Source organism: Vicugna pacos, chromosome 4 (assembly GCF_048564905.1).
Source record: "Vicugna pacos chromosome 4, VicPac4, whole genome shotgun sequence".
NCBI classification, from domain to species: Eukaryota; Metazoa; Chordata; class Mammalia; order Artiodactyla; family Camelidae; genus Vicugna; species Vicugna pacos.
In genome coordinates, this window is record NC_132990.1 from 41937450 (window position 1) to 41955800 (window position 18351).

General features: G+C 41.0%; 1 protein-coding gene across 2 annotated transcripts in view; it reads left to right on the top strand.

Moving 5' to 3' along the window:
• The window catches only part of PCSK5 (proprotein convertase subtilisin/kexin type 5), a 413215-nt gene that overhangs the window by 105574 nt on the left and 289290 nt on the right, over positions 1-18351 (top strand). For both annotated transcript variants that reach the window (XM_072959607.1, XM_031677228.2), the window contains exons 4-5: positions 13816-13959; positions 17772-17848. In XM_072959607.1, coding sequence (XP_072815708.1) covers positions 13816-13959; positions 17772-17848 — 221 coding nt within the window. The remainder of the gene's footprint in view (positions 1-13815; positions 13960-17771; positions 17849-18351) is intronic.

An 18351-nucleotide genomic window follows, 5' to 3' on the forward strand; every position in this document is an offset into this window, starting at 1 on the left:
GAGAACCTTTCAGAAAGTTGAGTCAGTAATCCCATATATCCAGAGAAAAACAAAGTTAAAATCTGAAAAGACTATTGGAAACTCTACACCCCATTAATTTTTATATATAATTCCAACAGACTCACACACCTTTTTGTCCTTTTAAGGGTATCTACTTTAATGCCTTTTTTTTGGAGACAAAACTTAGGAGAACCACTGTTACTGTTGAAGGCCAAATTTCTGCTGTTCTTTCTCTTAAATTTAAATACATTAAGCTTATGTTCTATTAGGAAAGTTCAGGTGGTTCTTAATCTGGAAAGGGATGAGCTATCGAATATGTGCATCTTTGCTGTTCTGTTAGTTTGATCCTCTCTTCCCCTTCCATCTCTCTGTATCCTCTTCTTTCTACATATGTTTCATTTTGTGACTTGGTCTTGATTGAAAATATCCTTTGGGAGCATCTAATCCTTGGGAGTTTGAGGGGTTGACTTAGGGAAATGGAGGTGACTTTTACTGTTCAGAAGTTCTTCAGGGTCCTGGAAAGGTACACATCCTTCAATAGAAAGCTGGGGGGAAAATTGAAATATGATAAGACGTGGGAGGTAACCTGCATTTATTGTCTATTTGTTTGCTTGTCTGTCAGTTCTTTGTCTATCCATCTATTTTGTTCATCCATCCATCTATTTAAGACAAAGTGATTGTGCAGTCAAGCCCTGATTGCAGGATGATTGAAGGTTTAGGAGGATCATGTAGAAGTTTATCCTAGTTCTTCATTATTGTTTCCAACTGTAAAATGGATTTTTTTTCACCTGAAAAATAGGTGCCTCTGCTATTCTGTTTCAAAGAATATTGCCATTTGTGAGATAATATAAATGCAGAAGCATGACATATTAGCAAGGTTATAGTCACATATTTTCAAGTGATACTCAGATTTTTCCTCCTTGACCTTCAATGTCTCTAATATTATTTAAAAAAAGTTTTCTGTCATTTTTTTCCTGTGACTTTGAAATTTCTTCTGTGACTTTGAAAAAAATAAAAATAGTGGGGCAGCTGAGCTCCTAAGCCAGTTGGTTCAGCTTACCCAAACCAGGCTGCATCCTACCCACTTTAAAAAGGAAATGTCCTTCAACCTGCTAGCTCTTCTTCCTGAGATCTTGGTGGAAAAAGAAGAAAAAGGAGTTTCTGCATCAGATTTATGCATACAGGAGACAAGAGGGTGAAGGGGTCTCTGCAAGCAGACTTTTGTAAGCAATGTAAGCAAAGAAGTTACATTTTAGAAAGGAATGAGGTTTGCCTCTTGCTAATGTTTGCGTAATTATTCAATAATGCAGCTCAGTTGCTTCTCAAATTCATTTTCGTGAACTCTAACATAGGAATTATTTCTGGGCTTTGTAGGCACTTAAAGAAAACATTTCAACTGAGATCATCCCTAAGCAGACATAATTTACTAATTTACTAATTGCACAATTTGGGCAGAGTGGTATATTACGGATTCTTGGTGCTTGACTCATAGTCAGGAAGAAAGGCATTTCTCCCCAACTCGTGGAAGAATTTACTGCATGACCTTGAAGAAAAGACAATATTAAAATTGAGCCATTGACTGGATACCAGAAAAGAGTCAAGAAGTGTTTACTTCCCTCATTCCCTATGTTGTTCCAAAGGAAACAGTCCTGCACCCCTGAATTCCTTTCCAGCCAGGAGAAGTTTCCACGAAGCCCATACAAGGATAATAGCTCATCTGTCACTCTGTTGATTCTTTTCTGATATCTTCTGCCATGAATGTTGAGCATTGTTAGTAGGGCATGGGCATATCAGCACCCCCAAACGAATGTCCTCTTCTCTTCTTATGTAACTCCTCATGAAAGCATTAGTCCCTGCACATTTCCAGTGCTATTTCTTGATTCTTTTTTGTTGGCAAAGTTGAATAAGCAGGTGCCCTTTATGAGCCCATAAGCAGAAGACAATGATTTCTAGATCTTATTTGAATGTTTTCTGTTACGTAGTTAAGACATGAATATAGGTAAATTATCTTCTTCTGCATTTTATCTCAGAATTTACTTCTCCCTCCTCTCTTAAATAAATTATTAACGAATTATTGAGTATTTTTACTATGAACTCTAGAGGTGATAAAGATGCATAGTACAGACTTCATTACCACAAGTGGCTTGTAATTTCATTGAGAAGATAAAGCCTCTATATAATCAGAAATTGCTGATGTGAATGCTGGATGAGGTGAGCAGAAAAGCACAGGGCTTCCCATACAGGGAGTGAATCATAGGGATCTTAGAATTTGCTTTAGAATCATATATTTGGTACAAGATTCCTCCCTAATTATGCAGCCAGCTCTTCTTCTCTCCTGGATAGACTGTTTTGCATTGATGTACTGATTTTTTCCTGTCTTTCTGGTCTGGCTTGCTTCCCTCAGACTTATAACCTCATAGCTTAGTTAGCTTTTGCTCTTTAAAGACTACCCCCAAAATTTGGTGGTTTAAAACAACAGCTGTTTATTAGATTTATGATTCTGCATGTCTGAAAATTTGGGCTGAACTCAACCGGGCAGTCCTCTGATACCCTGTTGGCTCAGCAGTGCGTCTGTGAGCTGTTCTAGGTCAGCTGAGGGCTGGTCTAGCATGGTTTCAGCTGGGACAGCTTTATCAGTTCCATGAGGTCTGTCACCTCGCCTTCTCTCACCTACCTTGGCTTGTTCATGTGGCAACCAGGAGGGATTACAAGAGAAAGGCTGTAGATGATATGGAACTGGGGCACTGTTGCTTCTGCTGCATTTGGCCAAAGCAGGTCACCAGGTCAGCCCAGAAAAACCTCCTTGCTTCTTCATGGGAGGGATTGCAAGGGCCATAGGCACAGGGAGCAGTGAACTGTGCCTGTTTTTGCCCTCAGCCTCAGGTGGTAATGACCTTGAACTCGCTAAGACTGTCAAATTTTCACACACTATGCTGCCCTTAGGGATTTCTGAACGTAGAGGCAACAAATGACACTAGATAGTGTATGTTCATTGCCAGGTTGTAGAGCAACTTGGAGGCCAAGATTTTAGTGCTTTATAGATGGGAAACAGATTTGAGGCGGGAAATAACAGCAGGATGCCAACATTTTAGGACGAATTCAGTTGTGGATCTGGGCAGAAGGGAACTTCAGATCCGCATACCCAGTTGCTACAGGCTAGTCCTATTTGGATGTTACTTCCATTTCCATATTTCTAATACTGAACTCAGTATCTTCATTCTCCAACCAAATTTTCTCCTTTTCCTGTGTTTCTTTTCTTAGTAAGTGCCCTCTGCTTTGTAGTCCAAGCCAGATACGTGCTCATTCTTGATTCCTCTCTCTTCTCTCACCGGACTCATTAACCATCATGAACAACGAATACGTAGACTGCCTCCTGTCTGTCAAATACTGTAGCTTCTTCTGTTTCCGCTAATCCAGACCCCGCCAACTCTCGATCAGTGGAGCTGTCTCTGTGCTTTCCTTCATGTTCTGTAGGATCCTCAGTGACTATTTAAAACGCAGTCTGTTCAATTGGTTTATAACTGTTGAACTTCTAGTGTGTCTTAGACACTGTAGATACAGAAAGAAATAAGGCAAAGTGGCTTCCCTCAAGGAGTTTACAATCCAGTGTGGGAGGCATATGATGAAGAGACAAACTGATACATAATATGGTAGTTATGAATGCCATGAAGAAAAGGAAATCTGAGTCAAGGGTAGAGAAGGACTTAGAATGCTACCTCAGGTAAGTGTAATTAGGAAAAACCTCTCGTAGGAGGTGATGTTGGGGCATAACAGAGGGAGCCACATGACTATCCGAGGAAGAACATTCCAGTGAGAAAATAGCAGGTGTCAAGTTCTTGAGACAAGAGTTGGGGTGGGATGGGAGGGGATAGGGCAGTGGAACAGAGTGAGTAAGGACGACAGTGAGTAAGTGCATCCAAGGATCAGGGAGATGGCTTCAAATCAGGTCATGAAGCACTTTATATGCCATGGAATGAACTTGGGACATTATTGAAAGTGTGAGGAAATGTCATTGGAGCTTGGGGATTATTAGGATATTTATTGAGAATAAATCTGACCTAGTTGACAATGATCACTTTTCTACTGTAAGGAGAATAGACTGTAGAGGAATAAGAGATGACAGTGTCTTTACAGCCATGAAGATGGTGGGAAGAGGTCGGGTTCAAGACCTGTTTTAAAGAATGATTTGCTGATGGATGTTTTTAGAGAAGGAGAGGAGCTATAGATGTTGCACATAGGTGTTGGGGAGACCAGAAACCCCAGGCTTGAGTGGCTTTGTAGGAGTCAGAGGGGCTGGAGATCAAGTATTTTCCTTTGGAATTAAGTTTGAGATGCATCTTAGGCATCCAGACCATGTCAATCCCTATCCCAAATAATTTTACATCAAATTATGATAAAGTTCAAATAAAAGGAAAACATGGCTTATAGGAATCTTTGCAGTCTGGCCCTGCTTACCTCTCCAGTCTCATCTCTTTCCGTTTTCCTCATCTCCCCCCACCTCACCCATCCTTATCCTCCAGCTGTACTGAATTTCAGTCCTTTGAACCCTCCAGTCTCTCTTTGATTACTCCGTACCCTTATCAAAAATTAACACATCCTCATCATCCCCTGCTTGCCCTCTGGCTAGTCACCTCACAATTGGGCACTTAACTGTCATTTTCCCGAGGAGAATGCTCTCAGCTTCCCACGCTTCTCCCTGTCTATGTTCCGGGTTCCCAGTGCCCTGAGAAACCTCCATTACAATACTTAACTTGTGTTTTTGTTTTGTTTTGTTTTTTTTTAAAGTCTTATTTGTCGCACAGACTGGACTTCAAGGACTTGAGCATAGTGACATTGCTCTGGCCAAAATAGTTACCAGAAAACAGTAAGTGCTGAATTTAAAAAAAAAAAAAAGCTTAATGCCAAGAGGAGATTGGAAGCATAAACCAGGTTAGAAAGATTAAAAGGAGTGGATCAAAGCCAATGGCCTGAATTGCAAGGCACAATGAAAATGGAAGAAAACAAGAGAGAAGGAGATGTGGTTTCAGGCCCAGACTTCCACAACCGGACTTGGCTTTTGAATCTAAGTTATTTGAGAATGGTGAGAACCCTGGTAGGTGCAGTGGACCATGCAGGTAATGGTAAGCTTGGTCTTAGTTTCAGAAATATCCAGTCGATTTCAGAGACTCTGATTACCCTGTAGCAACGTGGCCAGGTAATGGAGATAGAACCAGTTCTCCAAACACTAAGACAAGACATGTAGGGATTCCTTAAAGAAAACAAAATTGTTGTTGTTGTTGTTGGCTTATTAGTCTTGCTTTGTTAAATGGTTTTAGGACTGAAAGTTTCTAAATCAAGATGTGTTAGGGTAGGACGGATTCAAAGAGGATCACAAAATTTACAAGTGAGAGAAATGTTGTCCACTGAACTAAATCCATAGATCATCCAGTTACCCTTTGCTTGCTTTACCTCAGTTCTTTTTTTTTTTTCCTTTAAAAGAGCTGTTTTAAAGAGCTGTTTTAACTTCACAGCAAAATTGAGAGCAAGGCACAGAGATTTCCCCTTATACCACCTACTCCAACACATGCACAGCATCACTCAGTACTAACATCCCCCTCCAGGATGGTAGATTATTACAGTAGTTGAACCTACATTGAGCCATCATGCACCCTAAATCCACAGTTTACATTAGGGTTCACTCTTGGTGTTGTACATTCTGGGTTTGGGCAAACGTATAATGACATGTATTCATCATTATAATTTAATACAGAGCATTTCCACAGCCCTAAAAATCCTCTGTGCTCTGCCTATTCATCCTCCGATCCTCAGTCCCTGGCAACCACTGATGTTTTTCCTGTCTCCATAGTTTTGCCTTTGCCAGAATGTCATGTAATTGGAATCAAACAGCTTTCAGTTTTTTCACGTTGGCTTCTTTCACTTAGTAGTATGCATTTAAGTTTCCTCCGTGTCTTTTCGTGGCTTGTTAGCTGATTTCTTTCTAGTGCTGAGTAATATTCCATTGTCTCTTGTACCACAATTTATTTATCAATTTACCTACTGAAGGACATCTTGATTACTTCCAAATTTTGGCAATTATGAATAAAGCTGCTGTAGACATCCCTCTGCAGGTTTTTTGGTAAACATAAGTTTTCAACTCCTTTGGGTAAATGCCAAAGCGCACAGTTGTGAGCCTGTATGGTTAAGAGTGTGTTTAGTTTAGTTTTGCAAGAAACTGCCAAACTATCTTCTAAAGTGACTGTACCATTTTTTTTTTGTACTGCCAGCAATGAATGAGAGTTTATGTCACTCCACATTCTTGCCAACATTTGGTAGTGTCAGTGTTTTGGATTTTGGCCATTCTAATAGGTGTATAGTGATACCTCATTGTTTTAATCTGCATTTCTCTGCTAATACATGATTTGGAACATCTTTTCATGTGTTTATTTACCTGTTGTGTATCATCTTCTTCAGTGAGGTATCTGTTAAGGTCTTTAGCTCATTTTTTAATTGGGTTGTTGTCTTACTATTGAGTTTGAGTACTTCGTATAGTTTGGATAACAGTCCTTTATCTTTTGGAGACATTTTCTCCCAGTCTGTGGCTTGTCCTCTCATTCTCTTGACATTGCCTTTTATGGAACAGAAGTTTTAAATTTTAATGAAGCCTAGCTTTTCAATTATTTCTCTCATGGATTATGTCTTTGGTGTTGTATCTAAAAAGTCATCACTATACTCAAGATCATCTAGGTTTTCTACAATGTTATCTTCTAGGAGTTTTTTAGCATTTCATTTTATGTTTCAGTCTATGAGCTACTTTGAGTTGATTCTTGTGGAAGATACAAAGTCTATGTCTAGATTAATTCTTTTGCGTGTGGATGTCCAGTTGTTCCAGCACCATTTATTGAAGAGTCTCTTTCATTCATCTCATTGCCTTTGCTCCTCTGTCAAAGATCTGTTGACTCTACTGACTCATTTTTTTGATTATCAATTATGAGTAGAATTTTAGGAACTAGATTTATTTTCATTATTGTCTATATAGGCATATTTTGTACAACAGCCTTTCTTCTTATATTTGCTATTTTATGATGTTTCTTTGGTATTAAGTGGGGAATCCTTACAATTTTGTAAAGGAGAAATGATCCTCTGTCAGTTACATTATGGTAGATGTGATCCATGGTTCTAGCAGTCGGAATATTGGTATAAATATGGGGAGTAAAACATGATGATTCACAGGTCATTAGACCAATGTAGTAGAAAATAATTAGGCATGTTCTCTCCTCCTCATCCTCAATCTCCCCATCCTCAATCTCCAACCACCAGCTGAGGCCCCCAGCCACAAATGTAAAATATTCAGATCATCCCAGCTATCCTTACAGAGGGTCAGTTGCCCTTTCAAGTTTGCCTGACCTACCTCTCCAGACAGTGAAGAGAACCCTCATCTCATTATTTTGTAGTAATCTCTCTCTCTCTTTTTTTTAAACCAAGATCTTCTTCTATGAACTATTAGGGACACTGATGCCTCCTCTGAATGTGGAGATAACCATTTGTTATATAATTTAATTTCTTTAATCTTCATAGCAAGCGTCTGCATTCAAACTACAAATCCACTTTTAAGAATTTAGGTAACTGGACAAAGTCATACAGCTGGGAAGTAGCAGAGGTGGAATTTAACCTTTCCTCTACCTGATTCTCCTAGCTAGTGTCCTTAGCTGCTATGCTGAGTTTTGTGTTGTCGAAACATATTGGGCTTCCTTGGAATTTCTGAAAAATCCACAAATTGAATAAATCATTCTTGAGTAAATGGACATTGGATCTATTTTGGGCAGGGATATCTTTTTTTTTTTTGCATGTGTGTGATAACAAAGGTTTTGAAGGCTATCAAATTGGTATATAAATAAAGCAGTAAATGTCTTAGAAATTCCCTAGCTTAATTTAGATTTGCAAAAGTCTGTGACGGCATCCTCAGTTTTGAGGCCACAAAATCTTTACTTCATATATTTCAAGGAGAGCCAATCAGCTTCTGGGCTCATAAAAGTCCAAAGTCCAATTATTTTAGGTAGCCTCGAGTAAGAAATGTTTTAGAAAGGTCTTCTCATGTGATATATGTGTGTATATATGGGGTATATTACTGAGCCATAAAAAAGAATGAAATAATGCTATTTGCAGCAACAGGGATGGATCTTGAGATTATCATACTAAATAAAATAAGTCAGAGAAAAGCAAAGATTATATGATATCACTTAAATGTAAAATCTAAAAAATGTGATATAAATGAACTTGTTTACAAAACAGAAACAGACTCACAGACATAGAAAACATACTTATGGTTACCAAAGGGGAATGGGGCAGGTGGGATAAATTAGGAGCTTGGGATTAACAGATACACAGTACTATATATAAAATAGATAACCAACAAGGACCTTCTGTATAGCACAGGGAACTATATTCAGTGTCTTGTAATAACCTATAATGGAAAAGAATCTGAAATAGAATATATATATATATGTATATACATAAATAAATCACTTTGCTGTATACCAGCAACTAACACAACATTGTAAATCAACTTATCTTCAATTTAAAAAAAAAAAAGAAAGTTCTTCTCCAAATAAATGCAAGAGGAAGTGAAACTATTGTTTGAAACTGCAAAGGGAAGATCTAATCCTGGGTACCTCCCAGTGGTTCCCAAGTACACTTAACCCTTGAGCAACATAGATTTATCTTATACGTGGACTTTTTTCAGTAGTAAATACTAGTCCCACATGATTGGCAGTTGGTTGAATCTGTGATGGAAAGTGGTGGAGAGGGAGGAACAGTGTATATGTAGGGCCAACTAAGTTATGCATGGATTTTCGATTGTGTGGAGGGTCAGCGCCCTTAATCCCTACGTTGTTCAGTGGTCAGCTATACTGAGAAGGCAGATGTCAGACCTATGGGATGTGATGACTTCAAAAGAAATGGAGCAAGACTAATGATGGAGTGAGCTGTTTCCATACTGGATTACCTTCTAACAGCTCATCAGAGCTTACTGTTAAACACTCAGAAATTTTGCAAGTGTGATAGTTTAAAACTGGCCGTGTTGTGAGTATTTACACCAGGGAAATTGTCAAATGCTAGAAGTAAGAGATTTTCTTTTCAAAGGGCTGATTTACCAGCACATCATTGGCTATTTAGTAAAGAAGTGAGCTCCCTGTCATTGAAACTATTCAAGTAGTAACTGGTGATCTGCTTAAAAAAATATGTTGCAATAAGAGAAATAAGGAAAAGTTAGAAAGCTTCTAAAGTCTTAGCCAGCTGTATTCCACCTTGTTACTTGAATGCATCGGTCACAGTGCTAAGACCAGTGAAATTTCTGCTATTTGAATTTTTTTACTGGTGCTTGTCCAACATCCACTCCTGATCTGCTCCTTATCTGAGTTTGCCTCTGTTTTGCCCTCCTCTACGTCCTTTTTGTTTCAACTTTTAACAGAAGAGTTTCCATAGACCTGCAGTCTGATGTCAGACTGACTGGTTTTTGAATCCTCATTCTGCTACTGGTCACCTGTTGGAACTCTGGACGGTTATCTAGGCTGATTGAATCTCCTCTTCTTTATCTGTTAAAACATGACGAAAGTATCTCTCTCCAATACTGTTTTGTAAAAGAGGATAGTCTGTATAAAGTGATTAGTACAATGCTTGGCCATGGTGAGGATCTAGTAATGTCAGATTTCCCCTTAGGGGAGTATGAGTTCTGTTTTTTCCTCATTTCTTAGAACTCTTAGACTCCAAATTTTACGAAGAATTTCAAGCATTATTTACATGTTACTAAGGTAACTAGATATGTTTCTGAATTTGTCCATAAAGTAGATTTTCTGCGTGTTTAACTCTGCTGTCTTATTAATGCTGTATAGTCAGAGATGCAGTCTTATGAGCCACTGTGTCAATGATGATGGACAACAGATGTTGTCAATGTTGGCAGACGATTGGCAGCATATAAATCGGCAGTTCATTGGAGACCCTCAGAACCTGGAAAAGTGTAAAATTATGACATTGAGGGTTCCTCCCCACGCGACTCCCTGGTCTGAAGAAAATCATGGTGAGAGCATAGCAAAGGTGTTTATTTGGGGTATAAACTGTTCTTTCATTGGGCAAACACTGTGATATATTTGTGAAGACACAAGAGAAGTGGACACACCCAGAGTGGTTTATAAGCAAAGCAGCTCATAACCCTGGTGTGGAAAAGGCCATTTCTAGAACTCAGAGAACAATGTGTCTAAAATTTCATTCCTAAAAAGAATGAAAGCTTTTGTGGATGAAGAAATGAGAGACCTAAGTAGTAACCATTGTTTCTGCAGAGACTTTCTGATTTGTGTCCTTTATAAATACCTTGTTGTCTGTGCATAGACCATCACTGATGTACATTGAAGTACATTATTCAGAACTGAAGGTGCATACATTTACTATAAATATTTATCTTACATACACTGTGCACATATGTGGTTTTCATCAGCTTCAAATATGCTAGAAGTTTCTGACTGGCCTCTTTTGTCAGTACCAGTCTATGGCCTGCATACGTGGTGACACAAATCCAGAAGCTAGTCTTAGTTCCTGCCCTGGCCCAGATCTTCTCAACATGGTAGACTGAGTATGAGGACATCATGGCTAATACTTGTTCCTTTTGCCTTCCAGTGATGCAGTAACATAGACTCCTATCAAGTAAATAGAGCCCTGTTTATGGACCTTTTTGATCAGGCGGTTAAGGAAACAGTTTATTTTCACCTTTAGGTGGTGTTGGCATCAATATTTTCTGTAGTCTTTGCTCCTTGGATACCTTGGGTATATGAAACAACTACATTACAGACAAGTTTGGAAGCCTGGACCACTTGAAATGTGTGTTAAAGATCTCAAGGTGACATTCAGGGATTTAGGGTTCTGATTTAAGGGTCCTCTGATCTTACTACTCATTTGCCAGAAACACTCCTGACTCTGATTATCTTTTCTTCCCCCGACATTTTGGTTACCCTGTATATTAGATTATCCAGATGAAAGTATCAGTTGGATACTTCTCCTTCTTCCCCTTCCACCAATACCATGTTGGTGGATGACAAGAAAAAAGGAAAAATGTGGTACAAAAATATGTAATGGTAAAGTCAGATTCAACAGAAGCAGGGGTGGAAGCAGGCAAGCTAATTGCGCCACTTTGAGCACACATGTTTTCCACAGATGGCTGGTTTTCTTCAATTTTCGTAATTACAATTTCAGGCAGCATCCCTCCGCTCCAGGACGGTTATCCCATTTGTGGGTTACCCATTTCCTGTGCATTTCCTTCCTCCGGCCCACCTCTTGGCCACATTAACATTACTTCATGGCACAAACGATACCACAGGTGGCCAGAGCAGGTTTTGAAAGAGAAAAAAATGAAATGGAAACCTGTCAGGGTTGCTTTGTGTTGCATTAAAATATTTGATGAGGAGAGGCCCAAACTCTTGGCCAGAACAAGACTTCCGAAAAACCTGGGCATTTTGGAAACCTGCGCTGTTTCTTTCATGCTCATCTCCGTTAAGCAAGCATGCGCTGGCTAGATACCTCTGACCAGGTCGGAGCAGCAAGCATAGTGGCAACTGTAAACTCGAATATGAAGTTGAAAATACGCCCTGATTTCTAGCATGTAATCAATCAGCCAATATTGACTGAAATCCTAGATTAGATCCGGTTTAATCATAGTCTTCTAGGGGCCTCCAATCAAGGGAGACAGAGTTTACACACTAGATTCAACAGTCAACCACAGTTCAGCAGAATTCAGTGAGAAGGGTTTGGATTGTGTAGGACAGAATGTGTGTGTGTGTCTGTCTGTCTGTCTCCATTCCCCCGGGAAGGGGACGAGAGAAGCCAAGTAGACTGAAGAATGGGAGAAGGCTTTGTGGGAGGAAGTAGGTCCTGAGCTGTGCTCTGAAAACTGGGGAGTGGTGGGGGAGAGAATGGAATTTGGATCAGAGTAGTAATAGAGGGTGCACGTGTGGGGCCTCACGTACCAGAAAGAAATCAAAAAAGTGAGGGAAAGTTGCCAATGTTCATAAAATATAGCAGCCCCTATTCTCAGTGAAATTAATATTATCTGTGATGGAAAAATGGATACACCATTCTTTATAATGAATCCTGAAAACTACTCAAGTGTGTCTATAATATTCAACAAAAGGCAGTCTCCTTTGGAGAATAAATTAACAAATTCATGTTGGGAGGTGCTAGAGGTATCCGCCACTAGTTAGCGTCTGATTTTGAGGGATAAAGTTTGGAAAGAGGTGAGTCTCCTTGTAGGTGGTACCTAGACCAAGAGTCAAGTCTACAAAGCCCAGGATGATGACCTTGCTGCCCCTTGGAATTTGCTGCCTTCCAGGCCATTCTCTTGCTGAGCTTCAGCAATACCCTACCATCCTTCACTTCCTTCCATGGGTTAAGCTGTTTCTTACCTTATGGTCATTGCATTTCCTGTGTCTTCTGCCAAGACATGTGTCTCTAGGCTCTTAGGGAGCCCAGCTCTTTCTCATCAGCTAGATCGCAGCTCACATTTCACTTTCTCAGGAACTGGGGTCTTTTTCTGACCATCCCAGCTAAAGGGGTGGGCGCTCAGACACCCTAGCATTGACTGCCATACCACCCCCTTTAATTCCTTTAAAACATAAGGAGTCCTCAGAATGGTCTTTGTTTTGTTTAGTATCTGTGTCTCCCCTTTAGAGAGGTCCTGAGGACAGGGACCTCATCTTCCTCGTCCACGGCCATACCCCAGCGTGTAGTAAGTGCTCAGTAAAGTGTGCCTTAGATGAATCGGTGGCAGTGGGGTCACCATTATGCTTAGAGCACACTAAGCTCACGTTCTCTTCCCCTCCTGAAGTGCTGAACTGTTACCCAGCAGGAAGATGAATGGTGTGGACCTGGGGTGGCTCGGTTGCCATGGCAGTAGCTCCAGCACGTCCCTCTTCCTTTGTTCCTCCACTGAGCTTTAAGAACCTGGAAAACAGCATCACTTGGGGATATTTCAAAGAGACAGACTTTGAAGGAATAATTGTCTGGGCTGGACAAATGCCAGTAAATTACATTGGGAAGAACTGCTGGTTTGATTCATTTCTCAATGCGTTTGTATATTGTAGCCATCGTGGAATGAAATGACGACACAGGAGGAGATAGGATTTGCTGTTGCTCCAGCCTGCCCTTCCCTCACACACATTTATGTCTGTCGCCCCTCTGGACTTTTCCCTTTTCTTCATTCCCTTCTCAACGTGGCACTGAATGAATCTGCTTCCCCTCTGCAAACTGTGGTACCACAGTCATTAATTTACTGAAGGAAGTTTGGAGAGGCTGTTATTTTTTCTCACATTTCTCACAGCAGCAGCATACCTCTGGGTGACACCGTCCAGAAGCTGCCTGGGTTTTTCTCATTTGTAGCTGGCCTTTTCTGGGTGCCTGGTTAAGAAATGATGATGTATATGTTCTGCAGTTATCTGGTTTGGGTTTGTAAACGAAACATGACCATGCCTTTTCATGTGTCATTAATACACGCTAACAATAAAAGGTGCCTCCGTGGTTCTGCTGTTGAAGTATCCCTTATTATGTTTCTCCAAAGGATCTATGGCATGAGAACAAGGCAGAGCTGGCAGAAGGGATTTCTGTTCCACTTGCCTTGCCCACATCTATCCTTCCTCCCGTCCCCTGCTGTCATGCTAGAGATCTGTGCTTCTATTCTGACAGACAACCCATCACATTCCTGTTACTTTAATGCATGGTCTTAGTAGCAAGTAGATGGTTCTCCCGTCTCTTCGCTCTTTGATAACCTACAACATCCAATTCTCTTTCTTGTTCCTCTAGCACTGCAGTGACAACACACATCCCTGCCAATCAGACATGAATATTGAAGGAGCCTGGAAGAGAGGCTACACGGGAAAGAACATTGTGGTCACCATCCTGGACGATGGCATTGAGAGGACCCATCCGGACCTGATGCAGAACTACGTGAGTGTTTGCTGTGGCTGGAACACCTTCCCTCCTGGGAAACCATGGAACGCATGTTAGGGTTATGAAAAAGGGGGAAAACCACTAAAAAAAAAAAAAAAAAGCAGCTACTGGATACAGTAAGCTTTAGGTATTGCGCCCATCTGTAAAAGATGCGCTCTCAGAGCACAGGAAGTATGAGATAACACTGTCCACCTTTGTGTGCCTCTGATGTTCCGATGACGAAAAGTAGGTGAAGTAGCAGAAACCCCACCGTGTGCTACTGATGACAACTGTTCCTCCTGACGATTCGTCCACACAGCCAGGCAACATTCTTTGTTTCCTTTATGGAGAAAAGTGTCCTTAGAGCTCTTCTCAAGTTATTCTGCTAGTCTTTTTTCTCGCTCTGCCTCTCCCTTTTTAAAGGACAGTGATGATCAGAGTCCCAGTAGTCCTTAGGAATCAGTCAGTTCCCTTTCTTAAGAAAGTACTGCAATTCCAGGACACGGAGAGATCCTGAGATGAGCCCGGGGTCCATAGCAAGTGCTGGGGCTGAGACTCAGTACTTTCATCGAAAACCGTGCCCGCTGGACACTGAGGTCAGTTTCTGTCCCAGGGCCTCTAGGTCCCCTTTACCACCATGATATTTCCTGTCTGGAAATAGATCGATGGACCCCTCTGTCCTCTACTCTCCAAACATACCCTTCCAGCGGCTCTTCCTCCCTAAATTTGGTCACAAATGCCGTAACTATCTCCCAGTATGCCATCCTCTGCTCCACATTTGTGTTCCCTGATGCTTTCACATTCTCCCTGAAATACTTACTTTGTGACTTCAGAGCCCGCAGTGATGCACCATTATCTGCACATACAATTCTCCGATTCCTGTCCGGACTCAGCAGAACCTCCATGGAGATCCCACTCACGCCAAGGCCCTCTAACTGGCCTTCTGACCTCTGTGTTGACAGCTGTTTCCACCCAGGACACACCCACTAGAACATCAGTCACTTTTATCTCTGTCCCTCTCTGTTCCTTTGTGATTCCTTTTAATTCCCAAATTTTGGTCCTGTGAGTTTTCCTAAACTGTCTTTCATGTTGTTATTGGGGGAAAAAAAATTCTCTGGAAATTGAAGATTTTCTGTCAGCTTACAAGCTTCCCTTCATAGCCTTGAAAATAGAAGCAGCTCAAAATCACAGTGAAGTCCACGTGCCTTTGCAGGATTCATATTGTGCCTTCAGGAGGAAAGTTCTGAGCTGGAGTGGGAAGCTTTGCCTCGTATTTATGGAGTAGGCCCTACAGAAAATCCTGGGCTAGAACTGGGAGGACACATCTCCTCCAATTTTTCTCTTCTGTATTCTACGTTCGTGGTCTTTAAGGGAGTGACTTCTGCAAGCCTCGCACATCTCCCCGAGCCCTGAGCTGGCATGGAGTTCTGAGATGGGCCTGGCCCGTCATCCACTCTGCACATCGGCGCAAAGGGCTTGCCATCCTAGCCCTCCTGCTGCCTGTGCTGCTGTTGGTTCCTCAGTACCTGGTGGACACAGCAGTGGCCCAGAGGGGCATTGTCCTGGACACACTCAGATTGGACATGGCTTTTTCCTTAAGGCTGAGATATGGAGAAAGAACATAATGTCCTCTTGAAATCTGCTGTCTCTGTCTCTCTCTCACTGACGGTCTTTGGCTCAGGAAGGCTTGCATTCCCTGCACAGTAGGACTCTGTCTGTATTTATCTCTGTGCCCATCTCCCCTTTGGCCTCTCCCATTCCTCCTGCTTCAGTCTCTCATGAAGTTATTTAGGTAGAAATCGCCGTACATTCTCTCCAGCATTTCTCATTTGCTCACTCTCACTTATTTCATGACACTGAATCTCGCTTAAATTAATTTTCCTTTTGTCACTCAAACCTGAAAAGATTCTCTTTTTATCTTTGCAAAGAAAGAACTTCCAAGTCACTTCCCTGGCACATCAGAAACTGCTACCAGCTCGCACAGCCACCCGTATTTCTGACCTATGAAGACCTTCCTTCACTCAGGCCCACCTGGTATCACCTATACTTTTATCAACTTTAACTACTTTTCCTCTCAATATTCTACCCTGTGGCCTTTTTTGTTTCAAAAACTCAGCCAAGAACTTCACAAATCAATTTTTATGATGAAATACTGAACTGATGTCTCCTAAATTAGATGATTTTTCCCTAAGGTTGAGAGAAAGACAGAGACAGAAGGAACCGCAAATTCATTGAGTTCTCAGTTGAACAAAACATTTAAATGGCTACCCTCTCCCTGCCTCCAAGATAAATGTGTGTCTCTTCACAGAATAAAATTTTAGAGCTAAAAAGGAACTTCAGTTCAGCCTCCTCGTGTGATGGGCTGGACACTGACACCTGAAAGCTAAAGTGAGTTAGCCCAAGTCACATAAAGAACAGAACTAGGGCTCCCTATCTCCTAGAAAAGAAGTCTTTCCTAACATATGCAAAGGGGGTTTTATGGGGTGTTCTTGCTCCCCATGCCTAGAAGTGCATTTGATTAAATACAAATAGCCTTAACTTAAATGCGCTGTATTTCTTTACCTTTTTCATTTTTTTCTGCCTTGAAAGAAACTTCTCCAGAATTTACCTGTGCAGTTAGCAATACTGGTGCCATTTTAGTTCTCCTAATGTCAGAGATGGTGAAGAGTAGAGGAAAGCACATTGGATGGGGTGTCAGATGGCCTGGGTTCCGGCCTTAGTTCTCCAAGTAGTTTGTTTCATGCCTTTGGCCAACCTGTCTGGGCCCTCTGTTTCCTTATAAGTAAAATTACTCAGTATCTGTCCTTCGTGCTCTGATGTCCACTGATGTGGGCTTCCTTTGTACAGAAACAAGGACTTACCTCCTTTAAATGTCTTGTGTATTTTGCTTAATACCCCCAAACATTTCATCCTCTGTGTACTGTAAGTTATTTTCAGACACCGGAACACATGAAAAAGACAGCATTTATTTTTGCTAAAACTGATATCAGGAATCATCATAAAGCATCAGAAAATGCAAAACATCCTAAATTCATCCCATCTACAGTGATATAAATTTGAATGATGGAACAATCCATTGTTTTTTGGTTTTGTTTTTGTTTTTTTAGTAACTGGAAGATTTTTCACAGTCATTTCTAAAAGCAAACAAGTAAATCCAGCTTTCGTTTCAGACAAAGTTTTGCTTCATTTTGAAACCTTGACGTAATAAAACTTTGCTCTTTATTTTGATTGGGGCAAAAGGCCATTGGGTACTAATAAAAAAGTCTTGAATTGTAGACTCTTTTATAGTAGCTACAACATCTGAAACCAGACAAATATTGCCTAATCGAGGTCCCAAGATGCCTGATATACTAGATTCCTAATACTGATGTTTAATTGGCTTGCTGATTATTTGTGAATGATTATTGTCTCCAAAAACTTTGAATTGTGATAAGGGATTTGCACACTCCAGAAATGAAGTACAGAATAGAGAGTTCTTGCAGCACGAATCACTTTGCTTCTGGGTGGTCCAGTAGTACTTGGCAGAAAAGGTGGTAATTGAGGACATCTTCAGAGCACTGGGGTGAGGGGTCAGTTCTAGGTATGAGGGAAGTGCTGGCAAGAAGGGACTGGGCACACCTCTGTTCCATAGAGAGTATTTTTTCACCTTCATGGGGGAAAATACAACATATTATTGCAGAACAAGGCATCCTGACACCACTGGACCGTGAGTGTATTATTTAATCTAATTACTCTCTTGGCAGAAATGTGTTTAAGGAGGCATGAGCCTTCAGGTTAATGGCTAATTAATGAACACCCGTCTCCTTTCTCTCTCTCCACTGTGACCACAGGATGCTCTGGCGAGTTGTGACGTGAATGGAAACGACTTGGACCCAATGCCTCGTTATGATGCAAGCAATGAGAACAAGTAAGACCCAAGAGAGGGGTGGCTGGAGTGTGGCTGGCAAGCTTTGTTTTCTGCTCTTACTGAGGGAAAATATTTTCTTGGAAATGTTTGTTAACTAGTGATCCTGAATTTGCTCCAAGTTAAACAAGTGTATTTCCACTAAAGCTTCTGGATATCAGAAGGAGTGGTCCACATCGTAAGAATGGTTGCAGAGAGAACCCTAGGGAGTGACTCAGCATTTCCAGGTCTTAAGAGTGTAGCTGGGGAGTATTGCTCCTTGTATAGTCCCTGGCCTGTTACCTATTTGTTTAAGGGTAGGGCTGCTAAAGGCAGAGGCAAAGCAGGATGCCCCTCAAACAGTTACTTTATTCTGAAGTTCAATAAATGTGAGTGAGTACTCTGCTTGAGCTCTCTGCTAGGGCTTCCTGATATGCCTCCTTTTTGCTCTCCTCTAATCTGCAATGACTGTTTTTTTAACTAATATACCTGAACTACCTGTGTGGTTTGCTGTGTACGGAACACAT